Below are 22,351 nucleotides of genomic sequence, written 5' to 3'. Positions count from 1 at the left end.
TAAGATCGCAACAACTTCCTGCAATTCTACAGTTTCTAGACACTTTGTATTTTCTATAATCAAATAGATCGAATCATAAGGTTTACTTAAACTAATCAGAACTTTCTGCACAAGTCTCTCATTAGAAAGAGATTCACCAAATGTTCTCATCTGGTTAATTAGATCATTTAGCCTTGTGAGATAATTAGATAGACATTCATCATCTCGCATTCTAGCATACTCAAATTCTCGTCTAAGATTCTGAAGTTTTACGGATCTAACCTGATCACCACCATGATATTCTCCATACAGTAGATCCCATGCCATCTTGGCTGAATCGGCGTTGGCAATCCTAGGAAAGATCTGATCAGAAACTGCATTTTGTATAATACCTAGAGCCTTTGCATCCCTCACGAGCACATCAATCATTTCTTCATCACTGTCGTCTTCCGATGACTCTTCAGCTTCCTTCTTCTTCTTTTTCAAATCGGGTGTTGGCAATCCCTTTTCTACCAGATTCCATAACCCAAGAGATTTGAAGATTGTTACCATCTTAATTCTCCAGAACTCGTAGTTCTCGCCGGAGAAGATTGGAGTTCTCACTTCCGAGCCTCCAGATCCAGACATCTTTGCAAACCTTTCGTGAGCTTCGATAGAGCTCGGTGACCTCATAGATTTACACCCAGATTTTAAATGGCGCAACCTGGCTCTGAGGCCATGTTAATGTAAACTGATGTTTTGGTATGAACTTCTAAAGAAGAAGAAAAGACTGAATGAGGAATACTGCTCTCTCTGTAAGTCACAGAGAAACCCAGAATTGTATTAATATTTTCTCACTCACCTCTACACACAAAACGTGGAGTAGGGAATATTACAGCTAACAACAGCTGAGCTGGATCAATTCATCAGATCAAAGGATCTCAACCATTCATCTAAGTAATAACTAGAATCTAAGTCCACATGGCTCTCAAGGCCTTTTACACATCAAAAAAAAACATTACACTTAGCATTCTTTGCATCAGTGAGTACACCAATTAAATCAAAGTTTTATTCTAATTCATTTTCAGCTCAAACACTTATAATTCAACATTTAATACAAAACTGCAGCAAACAACTGGCTTTGTACTATTAATTTTAAGAAAACTAATGAAAATGGTTTAAAATTTTGAGTTTTAACAATAAGGACAAAATAAATGATAAAGTAAATAGTATCATGATTGATTTATGCAAAGAAAACCGACTAAACCAAACAATGAATATTTTTATGCAAAGAAAGTCGAGATCAGAAATGGCGAGGGAACGAAGGAAGAAGACGATGGAGAGAACCTCCTATTTTTTTGTAATAATATTTTTTATTCAAAATAATCGTTGGTCATCCACTTACCACTTTGGTGCCTTTATACAACCCAAACATCCAGCTACTGCCAAGTGGCAATTCAAACAACTTAACCAACTCAGCCTAATAACCAGAAACCGAATTACACATTAATCTTTTAAAGCTAATAGTAGTGATTAAGCTAATCACTGATTACATTTAGGTTTTTTTCGGAAACCAACTAATTACTGTTTGGTTTGGTTTGATCTAAACAGACACTTTTTCATTGCTGAAACTGAACCAAAAGCACTCGAATTTGGCATGTTTGAATGATGCCACCGGTTTCGTGCCCACCCGTAATTAAGAGTCAGGGACGAGTATTATCGCGCCTTTGCTCCGAGGGTAATACTATCATCCAAATAAATTTCACGTGTGAGAGATTCAAGACAGAGGCAGAAAATCATGGAACCACTGTCGGAAATCATGTTGCAGATGACCAAGTGAATGAACGAAGTTTATATTTTGTTGGTTTCTTTGTCTCATGCTGCAGGACAGGTGTGGAGGAACAGATATATAACAGCTGATTGCTGATCCAAGGAGCTCACTCAGCTCGTGGCCTGAGTCTCTGAGTCATGAGTCCCGGACCACTTTCGGTTGAAAGGCATGAGGTTGAGTTGAGCCTCAGCAGCCACGAGGTGGAGTGTGACCTAATGCCCACTAACTGAGCACAACGGTCAAAGCGACAAATTGCCTTGTTTGTTGTGTGGAAAGGCTTTCTGAAAATATGATGCTGATGATATCATATTCCATCAAAGTCTGAGGCCCTTAATTTATTATGTACAAAACCGGGAGAATCATCAATTTTTTTTTATATTTTATTAAAATGTAGCATTATAACGTTACTCAGTATTACAGTTTAGTAGTATTCTTGTTTACTTGAAAGTAAGAGGTCTTAGGTTCGAATCTCGTGGATGACGAATTTGATACCAAATTAAGTTGCCTATTGTATGACTTAGCCGAACTGCCTATCCCCATAGTGTGTAAAAATATCGATGTACTAAAAAAAAAACTGTTTGTACTATACTTAGGGCCTCCGTATTTAGATCTCGTATAAATACTCGGGGGACTTAAATGTAATTATGTAATAAATGAATGGGCAAATATGTAATAAGTGAGGATCCCTTATTCTATAAAAGGACTCATCACTCTCCTCATTAGGGGAGGCCAATTCCTAGGCCATGAGAAGCCTCACTCTCACCCTCTCATCCTCTCACTCTCATCCTCTCACAAATAGAGAAATACAATAATATCAGTGTGGACGTAGCCCAAACATTGGGGTGAACCACGATACATCTTGTGTTATTTACATTCTTGCAGATTCACGGTCGGATTTACGTTGTTCCAAGACCTCCGGTTTTGTGCATCAACAAAAACCATTGTCACAACCTCTTTCTTAATAATGACAGAGACTAAAGTCAAAGGATCTTGATCATCATCTAAAGATCATATATGTAAAAGTATAAAAGTTTACGATTGAAAAATTACTTGTTACCAAAGTAGATGACTAAATGATTCAGATTAAATGATTTTTCGTAAATATGATATTTAGATAATGATAAAGAGAGTGAATAGTTCAAATTATGATGTTCAGATGATAAAAATTCGCAAATCGTAAGTCTACAAGTAAATCTCCGAAGACACAAACATTATTCTTTTATTTATTAATGTAAGTGATTATCGTGCCTGTTTTAAATTTATGTCCAATAAGGGTAATGATAAGGAGATCAAATTTTTAAACCAAGTTTTTTAAACCAAATGATGTAGATGATGATTGGATTATTACTTAAGTGCTGATTAATGTGCTTATTTTTTATTGTTAACACATCATTTGGTTTGCAAATTGGTTTAAAAATTTGGTCATCTAGCATGATCCGTCCAATAATAGTAGTGAAGCCCAAGGCGAATTAATTTTTTTATTGTTCTGACTAATAAAATTGACATGCTAGAAGAGTTAAGATCCTTTCAGATCTTTGTGTCTATAGTCGACGGACCAGGAGATTCGGACTACTCATTTTAAATCTTGCGGCCTCTATTAACCCACCTCACACAAACGAAGGTCCAGATCTCTCTCCTTAACGGTCCAAATCTCCTAATCCTTTGGCTCCATAAACAATTTATTGGCCAAAGTTTCCTTAGTCTTCCGATTGTCCCACGTGTCCTCTGACCGCGCAATCCAAATCACTAAAGAAGTTGCAGATTGCGGTTGGGATACAGATTCCCTTCGGATCTTTCTATTCGGAGCTTCCAGACCATTTAAGTATATTGTTTATATTATTTACATTAAGGGGTGTAGGAGTGGGCTAAGCTTCACAATTGATCAACCATAATAACTTGGTTCAAATTCGTCATTGACGAGAATCAAACCTAATACCTCACACTTACAATTGAAGAAAAATACTAATAGATCGTATTACTAATTGACAGGTATATGTTATATTAACCAAATAAATAATCACAGCTCAATGCTCTTAGAATATTGAAGCAAATGACCAATTTACCATAAAATATTTCATGTTGATTTTGTGAGGATGTGAAGGTAAAATAGTATCACATAGGTAAAAGGAGAAACCTTATAAGAGCTTATATGAGATTAGGTTACTCCACATATTGCCAATTAGTTATATAGTGAATCCTCAATTTCTTCATGGTATCAAAGTAAGTTGACTACGTGTGAAGCCCATCAGTCACATGTACTCCACATTACCCAATTCGTGTTGTCTACGTGTTTGACTTGAAAATTCGCTACACGTAAGGATGCGTGTGAGGATGTAAAGGTAAAAGAGTACACATCGGTGAAAGGATAAACATTGCAATGACTTATAAGAGATTGGACTACTTTCCATATTATCAACTGATTTATAGTGAAATCACAATTTCTTCATATTCAACACAGGTATTTTGACAAAATCCAGTTGGGGTACTACTTTAGAATTATAATAGATTGAGAGTTTGATTTTTTTCAATGTGTATATTAATACAAAATTTATAATTCTTATGAACCTTTTAACTTTAACTACATGTGTTATGTCAACCATTATCTATTAGTCGATGACTTTGTATCGAAGTTTTACTAAATAATGTTTTGGCTAGTTTTTGCTGTCATTGTATGTTGGAATTGTCCAAGATTGGATGGATATTTCAAGTTCTTAAATTACTATAGATTTATCCGTTATAATCGATCGGCTCAGCCCTTTTTGTCTTCCTAGAAGACGATTGTGTTGATTCCTTGTTCTTGTAAGTTGGTTTAGTTTAGTTTGTGATGGGCAATGTCAGTGTTCGTTTACATGTGTCACATAACTTTCATATAAGAATAAATAAATAATTTTCGAAAGTAAATTAATGCGCTTAGGTCATCTTCAGCCGAAGGAGGGCCAGATGGCTCGTTTTAGTCCTCTGATCCTCCAAGAAATTAATATTTTAATGAACAATGCAGGCCATATTTTTTATCCTCTCCAACCGAGGGCCATAGGGACAAACATAGCCCTGTCGCAAAAAAAATCTCCAACCGAGGACCAAGCATAATTTATTATTTAAATTTAAAAACTACAACAACTTAAATTTAAAAACTACAACAACTTAAATTTAAAAACTACAAATTAAATTTAAAAACTATAACAACTTAAATTTATAGGAAGTTATATTGTTTAATGTTGTTTCATGTTACTTAATGTTACTTAATATTGTTTAATGGCTTATGAAGTTATAGGAAAAAAAAATAGAATTTTTAATTTTTTTTCAATTTTGTAAATAAAAAAATTGTAATTTTTTTTTATCAGCTAGCTTAGCTAGTTACCGTTGCATTCAAATTGTGGCCTCGCCCAGGGCCGGCAAGTTGGCCCTTTAGCCATTTTTTGTCCAATGGGGCCCACAAGCCCTTAGACCTGACATTTGGTTGGAGACGATTTTCGGGTTATTTTATGCCATCTGGCCTTCTGGACCCTTCAATTGGAGAAAGCCTTACCTACAAACTAAAGATCTTGATTCCTTCAAGGAAAAAAAAAATTAAAGATTCGATCTAGATTCCTAAGGAAAAATAAATAAAGATCTTGAATCTTCTACTTATTTTTAGTAAAAGATAATTTTCCGATGTTTATAGTTTTTATCGATAACATATACGAATTTTAATTATTTTTGAAAATCTTTATGTTAAATAAAATTTACTCTAAATCATGTCAAAAACGTACTTTGAGATATGAACAAGGTATTACCTCATCATTCGGTGCGGGGAATATTTTGTTGAATTATAACAAATATTGGTACATAAAACATACATTGTAATGGCTTCAAAGAGTTATGTTATCATCGAATTGTTTTTTATTTTATTTTCTGTAAAATAGACAATTGGTGGTAAGTTATAATTATTCATCTCTTTAGGACTTAAAAGGCTATGAAAATTTTCATCATGTGCATGATCATAGTCAAACAAACTCATTAACTCGAAATTTCAAACCCGAAATCTTTTACATTTTTTATCTTTTTGAAAAGCTGCAATTTGCGCTCTTAAAGCTTACTGGGCTTGTTAGGATCGAATTGTTCACAAAGCATGTATTTATTGTGATGTATGTAATCTAGATGACTAATGCTAACACTTCTCTCTCAAGTTAAATACTGAGTTGTAACTTGTAAGTGGGCCTGAAGAAAAAAAAGCCACAATAAGAAGAATTTACAGCTCAAGGAGAGAGACGGTAGAGACAGAGAGAGGTGGGGACATATGAGTGCTGAGAGGACAAGGATTATCTGCCCTCCTTGTTTCTGTATCTTCCTGTTTTGTGTGATCACGGTTAAGACACGTTAATATTTTATAATTTTTTTTAGACATAATAAGACAAAAATGAATAGTAATATAAAATGTTGTCGTGGCTTAACCGTGACCATACAAACATGAGGGCATGAGAGGGCACAGGAACAAGGAGGGCAGACAATCCTTGTTCGTGCTGAGATGACCAGAGCAGAACGAGGGTTAACCACGTGGACAAGGATTGGCTGCCCTCCACTTCCGGTGCCCTCTCTGTGCCCTTCTGTTTTGTATGGTCACGGTTAAGCCACGTCAACATTTTATATTATTTTTTTATAAATATAATAAGACAAAAAAGAATAGTAGTATAAAATATTGACGTGACTTAACCGTGACCACACAAAATAGAAGACACAGAAGGGCAGACAATCCTTATCACCAAAGAAACGACCTCACAATCAAAGTCGTAATCATACCCTGGTCCTCCACGTGTCAGCACGATACCAAGTATGGTTCTCAGCAGGCGATGATATAATACCACGTGTGTTGGGTTTGCCCAAGCTAGTACTAGGGCTACAGAAGCATGGCAAAGGAGTCATAGAAAGGGAGATGATACGGGCTTGTGGTTTTTTACCAATTGAATAGGGAATCTAGTAGGGCCGGGCAGCTGGAAACACCAGCGGCTTGTCAATATCATCCAGTCATGCTCAAATTCCCATAAGAATGCAGTTCTATATCCCCATAAGAAATCAAAGGGAATCGCATTCCAGAAACAAGAGCTCGTACCATTCGTTTCAAATGGCCTGTCCATGTCAATTAATTGTCATGCATTCATCACCTATACCAATGTTATATTATTCACATTTTTTAGTACATTTCTGAGTATTTTATAAACAAATATATGATCGTTAAATAATAGTAAACTTTTGATCATTTAGTTTTATTGTTAGAAAGATTATATTCACACACATTTTAAATTACTCCTTTCATATTTTTTTAGTTTTTTAATATTTTCTACACATCACTAACACTTGATAGAAAAATATTAAAAAAATAAAAATATGTAGGAAAAGTAATTTGAGGTGTGTGAATATAATATCCCTTATTGTTAAACTTACTCCATTAAAATGCACAGTTTCAGTTTAAAATATTGATTTCTAAACTTTAAATTATTTTGTGGGACACAAATTTTATTTCAAGCTCTTTACCAAACAATACTTTTGAATAAAATATGTTGCGCGACCTAATGCTCTAACTGGAGGAAGTAGCAATTGATCTTATAAATATGCAAGGTCAATTATTAATTCATTAATTTGCTAATTAGGCCACTGCTTCAATCGATGCATTTTTCTTGCGTGACATAGCAAATTTTAACTTTACAACTCAAATACTACCTCCAAAGTTCCTTGATTTGGCCATGGCTAAATAGTTATTGAATTCTTACCTTGGAATAAATAGAATCAAATATATTGATATTGGTACGATCCGACCTATTATCAAAGGTTAATCTCAAACTTAACGGATCATTATTTTTTCGGATATATGAAGTATGAGATTTCACTAAGTTGATTCTTTGGAAATCTTGAGTCAACCTAGTATTTGCAGTGCCCACTTGATTATTATCAAACTAACTGTAATCTCTAGATAATTTGAAAATTTTTCGAATGATATTCACGCCAATCGGATCCTCTAATAAGTTTACTGGAATTGACTCTGTATCAATGGAATCTTATGATCAACCACATTAAGATTGAGACACGACTCAGACTCTTGCGGGAGGCAGCAATGGGGATTCTTGCTCACAAAACGTATGGGGGCGTATAGTCAAACACAATATATAAGCTTTGCACCCAGAGTCTGATCGCTTAATTTGCATGTGGACCACCATAACCAAAATCTATTTTCCTCTCTCATTATTTTGGGCAGCTAGGTCTGAAAGCTAGTTGGATATAGAGGATCAAAAACCCAAAGGCGAGGTAGACAATTCCAACTTTTCCTCTTAGAGCATTGACAGTGATCAGGTTAACAGGTTAACTGCATCGATCCACATAATTTTTCCGTGTATTCTCCAAGGGTTAACATCAAACGCCCCAATGAGGGTCCTCCACGGTACCACTACTATCCACTCTCTCCTGCGCAGATAAAACATCTCTAAGACTGGAGAGAGAGATGTCTATTTCAGCAGTCAGTCAGTCTTTAAAAAAGTCTTTAAAAAAGACTGGAGAGAGAGATGTCTATCTCCATGTCTCTGAATGTCTCCACCATCTTCATGACGCATCATTTCCTTGCATTATTGTTTCAGAAAAAGACAATTCCACAGAGATGGGAGCCTATATCTATACAAGCATGTATACTTTTTTCTTTTAGTCTAAATATATATATGTATAGATAAAGGTAAGGTTTCTCTCCAGCTAGTTAATCCGATTAAAACATTTAAAACACGAGTATATGTTTGGTGATAGCTTTGTAAGTAGCAAAAGATTCTGGCTAAATCTATATATATATATATATATATATATATATATATATATATATAGTTAGTTAGTTAGTTAGTTAGTTAGTTAGTTAGTTAGAAATTGACTGTAAAAGTTCAGAAGGAGCGACTCCAAATGCACTACTGGGTTATAAACAAGGAATTACAAAATGATTTCTTTCAATTAGTCATCTTCCTTCATTTAATTTTTGTAGTTCATTTGTAACTCTATTTAGCCTGAATCTCTTAGTCCTTACAAATCTCTCATCCAAGTATAGCTTTTATGAATTGTTTAAATTTATAATTTTATGGGTAGTCATAACTATTATTGTATAGACAAAAACTCACATCAGGTTAAACATCTAAATAAAACCCAAATTTCAAATAGTCAGCCATGTTTTTTTTTTTTTATGTCAAACGATAAATTTTGTTAGATTAGATGTTAAATAAGAAAGACTAATCAAATAATAGGTTAATAGACATTTAATTGCATTGAAAACGATAAAATGCAAAATTTATTATTAATCATAAGTCAAACCAAACCCACGTTACACTCTATGATGGTATTTTAGGAACACGAGAATTATAAAAACTGACATACCAAGCTTGTTAAGGAAATTTGCTTACTTGGACTCTAGTAAATGGGGTTTAAGTCGCTATTCAATATTACGGTCTGGTCAAATTCTTCTTCACTTGAGAGGTTTTAGGTTTAAATCTCATAGAGAGTGAATTTGATACCAAATTAGATTGCCCATTGTGTGGCTTATCCGAAATCTCCCCTCCCTTTAGTTTAAAATATATCATTGTACTAAAAAATTGGGGGGGGGTTTAAGTTTGAAAAAAATAAAGCGGATGGGTTTTAAGTGAGAGAAAATAAGTTTTAAGAGGAAAACTCTCATTTTCACTAATTTTATTATATAAAATTTTTATATTGTCCCTCTATCTGACAGAAAGCTGTATATATATATGTGTGTGTGTGTGCGCGCGGTGATAGTAAGAGTTCTAATGCATTCTTAAAAAGAAGAAAATGTTTCGAAAGCATTGAACAAGTAATGGAATGTGTCTTAAACTTCTTTTTATTACAAGCGATATTACTACTCTAAGGAATGAGGACGCGAAACACAGTGATTAAAGAACATGATGCCCCATCCATCAATGCCATCCAGCACTCGCTTAAAATCTCATTTGATATAAAAATAGTTAACTAGCCATATTATTTCAAAAATATATAATATTCTTGAAATTAAGAATTTTCGACTATTTAGAATTTTAGAGTATCATTCTTAATGTCAAGGACTAGGTCCATTATCATGTCTCCATATGGAACGCTCGTTTGCTTGAACTAGTTGCAGTTGAGATGCAAGGGAAGTACCCGAAACCTTCACAAATTCACACCAGTAAATAAAACAATCCGAAACTTGTTATTTTTGGCTTCAAGTAATCACATACTAGCACACAAAGTGTGTGAGAAAACTTTTTATTTTTGTTTTTGAAATAGAAGGAGAGGAAGAGCGTGATAGAGAATGTGGGGGTGGGAAGGTTTATATATAGGTGCGGCTTTGAAAAAAAAAACAGCAAAATTTGGTTGTGTGAAATTATATTTCTACCGCATATTTCTTATTCATGTTCTTTTTTAATTAGAGAGTTAAACTGATAATTTTATAAGGTTTTGATTGACAATGAGTGTTTTATTAATTATTATATATTAGTAGAGATAATAATGGTAATAATAATAATAATCTTTATTAATTAATAAGACCCTATTTGTCAACTAAAAGAGGGTGAAAAAACAAATTAGTCTTCTATCACAAAAAAAAAAATGATGGTCAATAATGTAATTTCACAAGTCCAAATTTTACTATTTTTTATTGAAACCTCACTTACAGGTGATATTAAAATACCTCAAATATTTATAAAAAAAAATTAAAACAAAAACAAAGAACAAAAACCTCATACTCCCCCACATTATCTCTCTCTCCCTCTCTCCTTCTCATTTTCTAAAAAAATGTGTTCATACACACAAAATGTGTAGGCAAATGCTAGTAATAATAATAATAATAATAATAATAATAACAACAACAACAACTAGCAGAAAGCACACACTTTGTGTGTGTGAACAACCGTCCATATCCTCCCATGTTCTCCTTAAGCTCAACTGCTTCAGTTCATTCAAACTATCCAAAAAACATCGTGATTTCACTTACTTGTATAAAAAAAATGATGGTGGGACAATTTCTTTTAATAAGTGCATATTTTTTATCTTATATAAATATTTTGATACAAAATTACCATTTTGCCCTCCTTATGTAAATATTGTGTATCAAAACTAAGGGCAAAATAGAAAAAATGGGGATATGATTGTCATTTTGTTAAAAGATATAAAATTACTATTTTGCCATCCTCATGTTAACATTGTGTATTAAAAAATAAGGACAAAATTGAAAAAAAATAGGAGATAAAAAGTTGATAAGTCATCTTCTCTTGATAGAATAGAATAGATAATAGTTACGTGATTTTGATAAGATTTGACCCCGTGGGAAGTTTGACCATGACTGAATAAAAGTTGTTCCGCACGCTATTATTCTTTTCCTACACAAGTAAAGTATCATGCTTTAATCAGCACCTGAAAACGATTAGGAAACAAAATAACAAAGTGACTATACGGTTATTTCATTTCCTAACATAAATATCATCGTATGTAGTACCTTATAATCTTCTATTCAAAGTGGTCTATTGTGTCCTTTGACCAAATGCATGTGCATTTCTATGGCGGTTCATAAAATTCTCGTTTTTTCTATGAATAATGCTCGAAAGACCTTTTTTAAATTAAATTTTGTAAAATATATGACATGATTGTTGATGATTGATTCATTACTTAAATGTTATTGAACGTGTTTGTTTATTATTTTCTATTAATGACACGTCATGTGATTTGCAAATTTAGTTTGAAAAATTTATCTACCTAACATTACTCTTTTTTATTGAATATTTTTCATTTTTCATGTCTCCCAAATGGATCAATTGGCTAGGCTGAACCCGTTGGAGAGTTAAATATATGTACAAATTCTTACTATGTGCAAGGGTGACAGTAATGATAAATAAATTGGGAGAAACAAGATAATCTCAAAAGTGAGATTCTCTATGGACTTTTTACTACCTCATATTTTTTACAATATTTTATAATATTGACACAAAAATGAACGTTAAAATGTGAAAAGGCAGAGAATCCATAGAGTTTCACTTTGAGAATCTCCTAAACATTTATCATAAAATGGGTTAATTAGTGTTCAACTATAATGAAATTGACAGCTTAGTTCATTGGAGCCAGCTAATAATAGAAATTTTCTTGTTCACTATGCTAGTGGATAGTGAAAATCTTTGTCTTGAGGATTTCGGAATACACCAACCATTTTGACCATTCTTTGTTTTTGTTGATAGTTGATACTAGGTGACATTTTTTGGACCATTTTTTCCAAGTTTGTTCCTCAATTAGATACGTCAAAAGAAAAAAATTATATATAATTCACAAATATTGCCTATTCTTTTGTTATTTGTCCCTCTATTGGCCTACTTGTCAAGTTAGCTTTAGTTTTATGACAAACAAGAATTTTCTTCAGATTCTCTTTGTGAAGATTTTAGAAATTTATAAATTGTGTTTGTTTATCATAAATTATGCAATTAGGTACTATTTATATTAAATTTTAAATAAAATAATTTCTAACTGTATAATGTATAATAAACAGACACAATTTATGAATCTTCAAGATCTTAATAAAAAGAATTCGAAAAGAATCCTTATTCTTTTCTGACATTGCAGTCAGTTGTCCCATCTTTTTACTTGCATGGGGTCTTATTGATGACTTGTGGATTAATAAATGTTATATGTCAGAACTTTCGTTTTTGAAGAAATTCTTAACCTTCTAGATACAGATGGAGATTCATCGTGACAAATGTGACATTCATATGGTGTTTTTGAAGTAACAGGTAGGCATATAGAGTGTCAGTGTAAAAAGATAATAGCTAACTTGATAGTTTGAAAAATGGAAAGGACAAGAATGTAAAACTCTATAACTTTAGGGTAGGAAAATATCAAAATTTTAAATTATACGGATCAAAATTGTAACATGCCCCAAACAATAAGCGTGCGAACTGTTGACCATTATATTTTGCCCCTTTTGTTTTTGACGAATGAGATTCATTAAACTACAGAAGAACTTCGGAAAAAAAAAAAGGAACACATATACAAAATAAATTTTTGTATTAATGTATTTAGTGCTACAACTTTTGTGGTTTTTTTTTTTTTAAGAATAGTTCTCGGATTCGATCTCCAAAGTAGAATTTGATTTAAGGGTGATGAACACTTGATCTTGACTCAGGTTTGTGGTTTCTTTAATGGCTGTTGCCGCTTGATCTTGAACGAAAGTTGACCACGAGTAATGTAACGTGGTGAGTCGTCTTCAGCTTTGGTGGTGGATGAATTGGCACGTATTTGCTTTGAAATTCCCAATTTGAATTCCGTAATTTGTGAGTTTGATTTTTTTAGTTGACTTAATTTGAGCTAATTATTTAATTTAACTCTTAATTGAATCATAATCTTTAATTTAAAAAATTCAACCCTAATTGATATAATTTCATCAAATTATAGTTGATTTGTCCCCTTTTGTATTTGATATGATTTAATTTAGTCATTAATTAAATCAAAATCAGAAATTTAAGAAATTAAACCCTAATTGAGATATTTGATCAATTAGGGCTAATTTTCTCTTTTTAACTTGATTTGATTTGTTTAACGAAGGTCTCAGATGTCGATATGTGTCACTCTTCATGACACATCTGACTTTGATGAGTCACATATAAAGTTTGCAATTTGACGTGACCCATGGTGTGCACCATATAAGCCCTAGCGAGCCAATGAATATTTACTTCATTAAAATTTTGATGTCTATAATAAAATGATGGGATCAATTCTTTGAAGACAAAGAAGATTTTATTCATAAACTAGAGGAACGGGATGAAAGCAACAAGCATCCCTTACTTTATATTAAATTTCATTTCCCACCTTTAGACTTGCACTTGAGGCTTTCCCAGTGGAGGAAGGTCTGGGGCGGAGTGTTTTTATTTTATTCTAGTTCTAATGTTGGAAATAATATATTTTTTATTTTTTATGTAAATAGAAAATTGTAGTTAAATCTTTTACGTGTTATTAGACATTATCGAGTGACACGTAGAGTTTTACAAAAATTTGTCTCCTCTAAATTACTCTTGTGCGTATACCTCACTCTTATTCAGCAGCTAACCAAACTTGTAAATGCCACCAAAACACATATCACCGTAATAAAGAAGACAACTGACTAAATTTACGTAAAAATTACAGTTATGAATAAGATGTAAGAACCTCACTGAAAACAATTAATCAAAGTCAGCTATATCCCTTTCATCCCAATGCGAAAAGAATGGTATCGCTTCATGCATGCATATATAATCCTTTTTATTATAGGGAAAATAATGATAAAGAGTTTGAAAACTTTGAGTTTTAACAAAAAATCATGTAATAACTTTATTTAATGGTTAGGACAAAGCCCAATACTAAATCAGACTAATTAAAATGGCCCAAATATTAAGTTTACGATTTTATCCCTAACGGCAAGCTTTTGTCCTTTAGTTTCTTTTCATTATGGATCTCTCTCGTATTCTCTCCTCCCTTTTTTCCTGACATTCAAAACCTTCCATTTTTCTTTATAATCTTGCATAGCAACTCCATTTCTATTACTATGTAAAAACCATAGCTTCGACCCCAAACCTAATTTTGACCAATCTCAATCTCTGTGAAAATCGGAAACGATATCTTACAAGCAAAACGGTATGATTTTGTCACTCTCTCTCTCCCTCCCTCCCAAAATTTATGTCTCTCTCTCTCTCTCTTCTCTGTAAAGATGAGCAAGGGATCTGCACTTTCACCAACATCGGCAAAAAAGCCAAAGGTGAATTTCTACCCTTCCCTCCTCATTCATCGTATTATTAACCTTTCAATTTTTCATAATATATTCGAGATACTGTTTTTCAATTTTTCTTCTTCAATGGAGTTCATCGTTTGTTTCTCTAGAAAATAAATTTGATATCTGATAGCTTTTTGTTCAGTTTTTTTTCAGATACAATGTATTTTTTTTCCAGATATAGTTTTGCCAACATTTTTTTCAAGAAACAGCGTTATTTTTTTGTTTTCCAAAAACAATATTATATTTTGGTTTTTTTTTTTCTTCAGATACAGTGTTTGTTTGTACACAAACAAAACAAACACTGTATCAGATTATTTTTCCAGAAACAGTGTTATATTTTGGTTTTTCCAGAAACAGTTTCATTTTTTGGTTTTTTTTTCCAGTGACAATGTTATTTTTTTTTTCTTCCAAAGCCAGTTATATGTTTTGGTTCTTTTTTTCTAGAAACAGTGTTAGTTTTTTCCAGGAATAGTGTTATTTTTTTTCCAGAAACAGTGTTATTTTTTTTTTCCAGAAACAGTTTTATATTTTGGGTTTTTTTTTCCAAAGACTGTTAGTTTTTTTTTTTCCAAAAACAATGTTAGTTTTTCGCCGGTTTGTTTAGACGGTGGTTCTGATTTTTTTCCATAAACAGTTTTAGTTTTCCAGAAACAGTGTTAGTTTTTCTTTGATTTGCTTCGACAGTGGTTCTAGTCCGTTTTGCACTTCTTTTTCTCTAGTTTGTTCACACGGACGTTCTAGTACGTTTTCCACATATTTTTTGCTGGTTTGTTTCGACGGAGGTTCTGGTACGTTTTGCACTGCTTTTTCACCAGTTTGTTTCAACGGAGTTTCTGCCATTAAACTTCTTTTAAACTTGTTTCGGCGGCTTTGTTCAGATAAATGCTTCTTTTTTCAACTTTGATTTGAACTTTGATTTGGTGATTTTTGAAATGGGGGAATTCGATTTGATAGGAAGACAGGGAGTTATTATGGCAATTTCGTGCTGGTTTGAGGTTGGTGAAGAGTCAGGAAATATCGAATCATTTAGGGGTATTTACAGAAGTGTAGATTTATAGTGGGTTGGGCTTGTAAGTTTGGCCCGTGGACAATAGTTTTGGATGATTTTTTTATTAAATTTTGAGCCATTTTGGTTAAATAACATTTTAGGATGATTTTTTATTAAATATTTGTTGGTTCAAGCCCTTTTGATTAAAGCTCCATTTTATTATTTAGTTAATTTTTTTTTATTATATGCAAGTGATGTGATTAGGGGTAGGCTGGGTAGCTTTGGGACCTTAAGGTACTAGCTAGCCACTTTAATGTTAATTTACATAAAGGGGTGGGGATTTTATAGTTGATTACTGTTTAGCAGTAATAATATTGGAATCTTTGTTCGAGGAAGGGTTTAGGGTCAGATTGATTCTTTTTTCTTTTAAATACCATATCTAAGCAATCAAATATCAAGTTTCTCCTTTTATCGTTTTACCTTAATGTATTAGAACTTTTACACATGGAAATCTGCATAACATCTACTTGCAAAACAACAAACATTTCGATTAATTTAAGCTCTTGATCTTTACCCTAACCAGTCTCCTAACTTGAATGATGACCGATGACACCCTCATGGAATCAGAAAGGTAGAAGAAGAGAAGTACATAAACATCATAATAACCCTAATTAAAAAATTAAATTTGGCAATCAAATGTTGCAAGTGATGTACATATATATTCATAGTTATTACTGAAATGGGATCTCGTTTGCTCTTGATCGTAATCCTTAATTAACATGCATCGAGAGAGCTTTCCATTTTTCGAACCATAATTAGGAAAACCAATTAAGTATCATTTTGGACTCGTTTATATTAAAACATCTCTAAAAGGAAAAGTATCATAAGAATATTGTTGAATGGCAGTACCTGTGGTTTTCTCGTGAATCAGAATTCATTGTGTAACAGGGTAACAGCTGCTCCAAATTACCTTCCTTTATCTTATGTCTGTTTTTCTTTTTTTCTTTTTTCTTTTTTTTGTTGGGGGGGGGGGGGAGAGAATATAGGAGACATCCCACAACACATTGGTGGATTAATTCTCTTCTTCATCCAGCAGTACTACATAAAACGGTAACGTATTTCTATCTTCGAGTTAAACGGAGCACTAAAGCAAATTCGGTGACCCAATAAATGCATCCATGAGATTTTGTACTCAGATTATAAATTTTGAGCATTTACTCAGCTTTCCTTAGTTTTTACCTTATCCTCAATTGGGTAAAGGTTTTCTTTCTTCTTTTTGGTAAGGAAGCAAGCAAAGGTTTTGTACAGTTGGTCGAAATGGTAATTCAGCATGTAACTGGAAGTAAAAGAATATAACTCGTTACTCATTTTTGAAAATAAATAGTATTTCATTAATCAAATAAATCAATATAAATACATGCCATACATATCTCGAAAGTTCTATAAATAACAAAAACATATTTTATATAATATAAAAGAATACATCTACAATAACAATATCAATATGATATAAAAGTGAATGCAGTGGTCCTCTTCTATGTAGCATAGTAATATAATATTTGAGAGAATTTCGAAATATTTTATTTTTGAACGTTAATCTTTTATTAAGAATTTAATAACTATGTGGAATATTCCAGAACATCTAGAACATATCTTTTACGTAATTAAAAATACAAAAAGAATAAAAAAGGTGTATTCAGTTAGGCATTTGAAGTTTACAAATTCATATGGTATTCAATAAAATATTTAAATATATCCTAGATTATTATGAATTTATTTAAATTTTAAAGTAGAATTATTGATATTAAAATCTTTCAAAATTTCAATACAATACATAAACTTTTTATATTTATAAATCTTTTAAAATCTCAATTGAATGCCCGTTCCTAGTACCGTCTTTACACATAAACTTGACATTCTTGTTTTCAACTTTGGAATAAAGGTGGGTCTCACATTTAGATATCATCTCTGTTAAAAAAAATTGTGAAAAAAATAGGTTTTTTTTATTAGCACCCCACATAAAGTTGAATGCACCCCACATTAAAATTTAATATTAAGTAGCTTATGTAACATACTATGCAATGACAATTTCGACCTTATGAGGTTTAAAGAAAATAAGAAATTTCTAAATACACCCCAAATTATTTTTACGTATTATTTATCTTCTTCAACTATCAATACCCCTCTCACCCTCCACTCAATTGTTGAATAAAATTCTAACTATTGAAACTATAAACACGTTGATTGAGAAAAAAATTTAACGAATGGAACATGATATCAATATTTCGGAAACTTCACATGAGATAAAATTTCATATTTGTTATTGTTTTAATTATTCAACGACATCGGTAATTATTTAAGCTTGCTTTTGTTTTCCATACTACCCAATTTCATAGGAAGCCAACCCAGCAACACCTTTTCCATTCTTATTCATCTTATGGGGTTTACTTTTGCGCTATTAGGTTCCTCCCATCCCATATGCCATTTTTTAGCAAAAATCCTCTTTTTTGTTAGCAAAAGGCTTAAGAGACAGAGAAAAAGAGATTGGCCTGTGATGACCCAATGATATTCAAGCTCAACAGACCGGATTGTAGACTTCTCTTTTTAGAGAATGTTAGAGTTTTAATCCTCAGTCAATTTAATTTATAACAAAAATGAAAATGAGTTTTATAAGATTTAAAGAATGTGGGATGTATGTGGAAAATATTAGGCGTATGAGAATGTGGGGTATAAGGGTATTATGAGAAAGTATGTAGGGTGTATTAAGATAAATTTTAATTAAAAAAATAAATGTGGGGTGTATTAAGTATATGAAGTTTAATCAACACTATGTGAAGTATTAATAGAATAAGCCATAAAAATAGGGGTGTGATATTCACACACCCCATTTTACTTCTCTCACACCCTTCTAATTTTCGACTGTCGGATCGAATGAATTGAAAAAAATCAAATGACAGAAATTAACAAAAGATGTGAAATAAGTAAAAACGAGTTTGTAGATAGCATACCTCTAAAAATATATCAATTTTGGGTCTAGAGATAGAATTACTTACATGAAAATAGAAAAAACAATTTTTCTCTCCATCGAAAGCATAAACACCACACCAACCAAGCAAACACACAAAGCCAGATGGCTCCTCTTTATAGTTGCTAACGCCTCCGTATCCCTCACTCATGCATAAGCAAACCCACACACCTTTCCCCCCCATTTAAACCCCCATCACCCTCCTCCACGTTCTCGCCCAACCCAAACTCCTCCGAAAGCTTTCAAACCCTCTTCTTCTTCCACGATTGAACCCATCTCTCTCTCTAGACTCTTTCTCTCTCTGAAAACACATATCTATTAGCTATGGTGGTTCTGTCACAACCAGCTGCATTAGACCATTTTTCTGACCTAATCAAAACATGCAAGCCCACCGGCCTGTTCGCCGGCATCCCAGTCGTAGACCTTTCGAGGCCTGACGCAAAGCACCGCATAGTCAGGGCCTGTGAGGAGTACGGTATGTTCAAGGTGATCAACCATGGAGTCCCATTGGACTTCATGACCACTCTGGAAGCCCAAGCTCTCAAATTTTTCAGCCTGCCTCAGTCGGAGAAGGACAAGGCTGGCCCCGCCGACCCTTGCGGCTACGGCAGCAAGAGAATCGGTCCAAACGGCGACGTGGGTTGGATTGAATATATCCTCCTCAACACCAATCCTAAAATCACATCTCACAAGTCCCTCTCCATTCTAAAGGAAAACCCTGAAATTTTCTGGTAAAAATTCTTACAAAAAACAGAGTACTCTGTTCTTCTCTGTTTATTTATTTTCATTTTTTACAAGCGATACTGGAAAACATAGAACATCAGGTGCAAGGTTAAACACTTTTCATGGTCTTCCTTACAAAGAAACAAAAACATAAATTAAGTATAGTAACGCTCATTTTTGGTCTCCTGCGCTCGTTTCAAATTCTTTACTCTTAAACTAATTTACTTTTTCCTTTTTCAGTGTTGCAGTTGAAGATTATATTACGGCAGTGAAGAACATGACTTTTGCAGTGCTCGAAATGGTAGCTGATGGGCTGGGGATTGAGCAAAGGAATGTGCTGAGTAAGCTCTTGACAGATGAGAAGAGTGACTCGTGTTTCAGGCTAAACTACTATCCGCCATGTCCAGAGCTTCAGGCATTGAGTGGACGAAATTTGATAGGGTTTGGGGAGCACACAGACCCCCAGATTGTTTCTGTCCTGAAATCCAACAACACATCAGGCCTGCAGATCTGTCTCAAGGATGGGACTTGGGTCACAGTAGCACCTGATCAGACTGCCTTTTTCATCAATGTTGGTGATTGCTTGCAGGTACCCATTTAAACGAAACCCATTCATTGTTTATATTATATATAGATAATACACACACACACACACACACACACACATATATATATATATATTATAATTAAGTTTGTCTTTTCACTATTTTATTAGTTAACTTCTCGGGAAATTGAGGTCAAAACCTAACTTCTTGCACGCAACTTGCATTTCATCTTTATTTTTCTTCCATAACACACTCTTACGACATGCCACAACCAGCACTTCCTCTTCACTATTTAAAATTTACCCTAAAATATCTTATTGCTGTTGCGTCGGCTGTGAAATATTTTTAGTGGCTTTTTGCAGTGAAAAGTAATATAAACTTGCTGTTCTTGCTAACTTGGGAGTGGGATTTTGATGCAGGTGATGACTAATGGGCGGTTTAAGAGTGTGAAACATAGGGTTTTGGCTGACACAGTTAGTTCAAGGATTTCAATGATCTACTTTGGAGGGCCACCTTTGAGTGAGAAGATAGCACCTCTGCCGTCACTAATGGCAGAAGGAGAAGAGAGCTTGTACAAGGAGTTCACGTGGAGTGAATACAAAAAGTCTGCGTACAGGTCAAGGCTGGCTGATTACAGGCTAGGACTCTTTGAGAAGTCTGCTCCTGTGATGCTGTCCAATTCCCAACGTTAGTAACCAATATATTTGGGTTTTTGTCTAAAGCTCAGAATAGGTGTGAAAAAGTTGACTCCAATCCGCTCATGTTTTTGCCATAGATGGCAAACAAATAGGTTGTTCTTGATGTATCATCTTCTTTTATTTTATTTCTTCCGTCTGTTCCCTTTCTTTTAACTTTTTTCCTCTAGTTCTTTGTTTGGATGTAACAACCAACCTTCTACCATGAATGCGAGTCTATCATCTTCATGTCTTCTTGTTCAGAACAATCTATTAGGGTTTCCATGCATGTATAAACTGTGTTGAATGTGTCATACTTACCGGTTAGCTATTAATATTGGTCTCTATTTTGTTGAAGATATTTCTGAATTTGAATTATTCATTGTCTGAATTACAAGACGTATTATCTTCAATAATCAACCATTTTATCTTGTTTTTCACGAGCAATATGATATTTACAAGTCATTTACATAATACACGCTGTCACAATAATGTTATTCTATTACAAGAGGTTTACTCACAATTAGGTATCTAATTCATTACAAAATGTATCATCATCGTCATTTATGTGAGATAAATCTCTCTAAAATTAAACATAATAGTTGTTATAAACTGCTTTTTTTTCATACAACAAAAAGAAAATAGAATACCCAAGAAATGCTAAGGGGGCTTTTTCAAAAGTGAGACTCTCCATGGATTTTCTGCCACCTCACAGTTTAACGCCAAGTCTCGTACCAAATTTTGAAGCATTGCGCTAAAAACGTGAGGTGACAGAGACCTAGTTTGGGAGTGAGGTGCTTAAAAAAAAAGCACCCATGAAAAAAAGCTATGAGGGTTTTAGGTGTTTGGTAAACTGAAAAAAAAGGCTTATTTTGGAAGCTGCTGTGAGAATAAACTGAAATCAAAGGAAAAAGCTGAAGCTGCTATTTGCAGCTTTGGAAAACTGGTTTTTTTTTCAAAGCACCTGGAGCTATAGTGCTTCTTTAATAAAAAGACCCAATATTAGACTGCTTTTTTTTTTCAAAAGCACTTTTACAAAAAAGTTTACCAAACACTCTGCTGATTTATTTCACAGCCGCTTATTCTCACAGCGGTTTTTTTTCAAAGCACAGCAATACCAAACCAGCCCAGAGTCCATGGAGAGTCACACTTTGAGAGAGTCACCTAAGCATTTTTCTAGAATCCCCTCTACCATTATTTAATGCTTGTTTATCGTCACCATGTTGTTTTATTTATATGGATATACTAGTCTCTTGTCACACGCCTACACCTGTGGCAGTTGAGTCTTTTTAATTGTTTACAATAATTTTTTTTTTATTTTACTTATTTTAGATATTATTATTTTTTTAAAATATATATTTTGAAAAATAATTAACTTACTAAAAACTGAGCGATTGTTTTGGAAATTATGAAAGCTTCACTCTTTTTGCTTCTGCCTTTATATGTATAGAAAAACTGAGCGATTGTTTTATATACATCTGTTTTTTTTAAACAGTAAGTGAGAAATAGTATTTAGAATATTACACAACAAATGTCACGAAGTGCTAACAATAATTTTTTTTCTATTCTTTATGAGATTCAAGTTCAATGAACTAAGAGATTTTTCTTTGTAAACGAAATATAAGTTGATATGTCATAATATAAGTAGAAAAAATATTTTTTTAATGTCTCTTTACTTGTAGTTTTGCCCAAACAGATGCACGTGTGTATGTGCAACGAGACACTGTCATTTTTCGAAAATCAAATTTTGGTCCAATAAATCAATTTCGCCATTGACGCAAATATTATTTATAAATTATAGTTGACATAAGCAATATTTACTTTCAAGACCCATTCAC

General features: G+C 33.2%; 1 protein-coding gene across 1 annotated transcript; it reads left to right on the top strand.

Annotated features, from left to right (window-relative positions):
• The first annotated feature begins 18,720 nt into the window (after positions 1 to 18,720).
• Positions 18,721 to 20,762, top strand: LOC103408895 (gibberellin 2-beta-dioxygenase). The gene is made up of 3 exons (XM_008347715.4): positions 18,721 to 19,302; positions 19,535 to 19,883; positions 20,259 to 20,762. The coding sequence occupies exons 1-3, from the start codon at positions 18,896 to 18,898 to the stop codon at positions 20,529 to 20,531; spliced, it is 1,029 nt and encodes a 342-aa protein (XP_008345937.2). The 5' UTR covers positions 18,721 to 18,895; the 3' UTR covers positions 20,532 to 20,762.
• The last annotated feature ends 1,589 nt before the right edge of the window (positions 20,763 to 22,351 follow it).

The sequence above is a fragment of the Malus domestica genome, chromosome 05, assembly GCF_042453785.1.
Source record: "Malus domestica chromosome 05, GDT2T_hap1".
In the NCBI taxonomy this organism is placed as follows: domain Eukaryota; kingdom Viridiplantae; phylum Streptophyta; class Magnoliopsida; order Rosales; family Rosaceae; genus Malus; species Malus domestica.
This window is presented reverse-complemented; position numbering and strand designations above follow the sequence as displayed.

Excerpts from the sequence above, each read along its gene's own strand:
- LOC103408895 (XM_008347715.4), top strand. The coding sequence starts at position 18,896 with ATGGTGGTTCTGTCACAACCAGCTGCATTAGACCATTTTTCTGACCTA. Across the intron at positions 19,303-19,534 it reads GAAAACCCTGAAATTTTCTG|TGTTGCAGTTGAAGATTATA; the intron begins GTAAAAATTCTT and ends TTCCTTTTTCAG. Across the intron at positions 19,884-20,258 it reads ATGTTGGTGATTGCTTGCAG|GTGATGACTAATGGGCGGTT; the intron begins GTACCCATTTAA and ends ATTTTGATGCAG.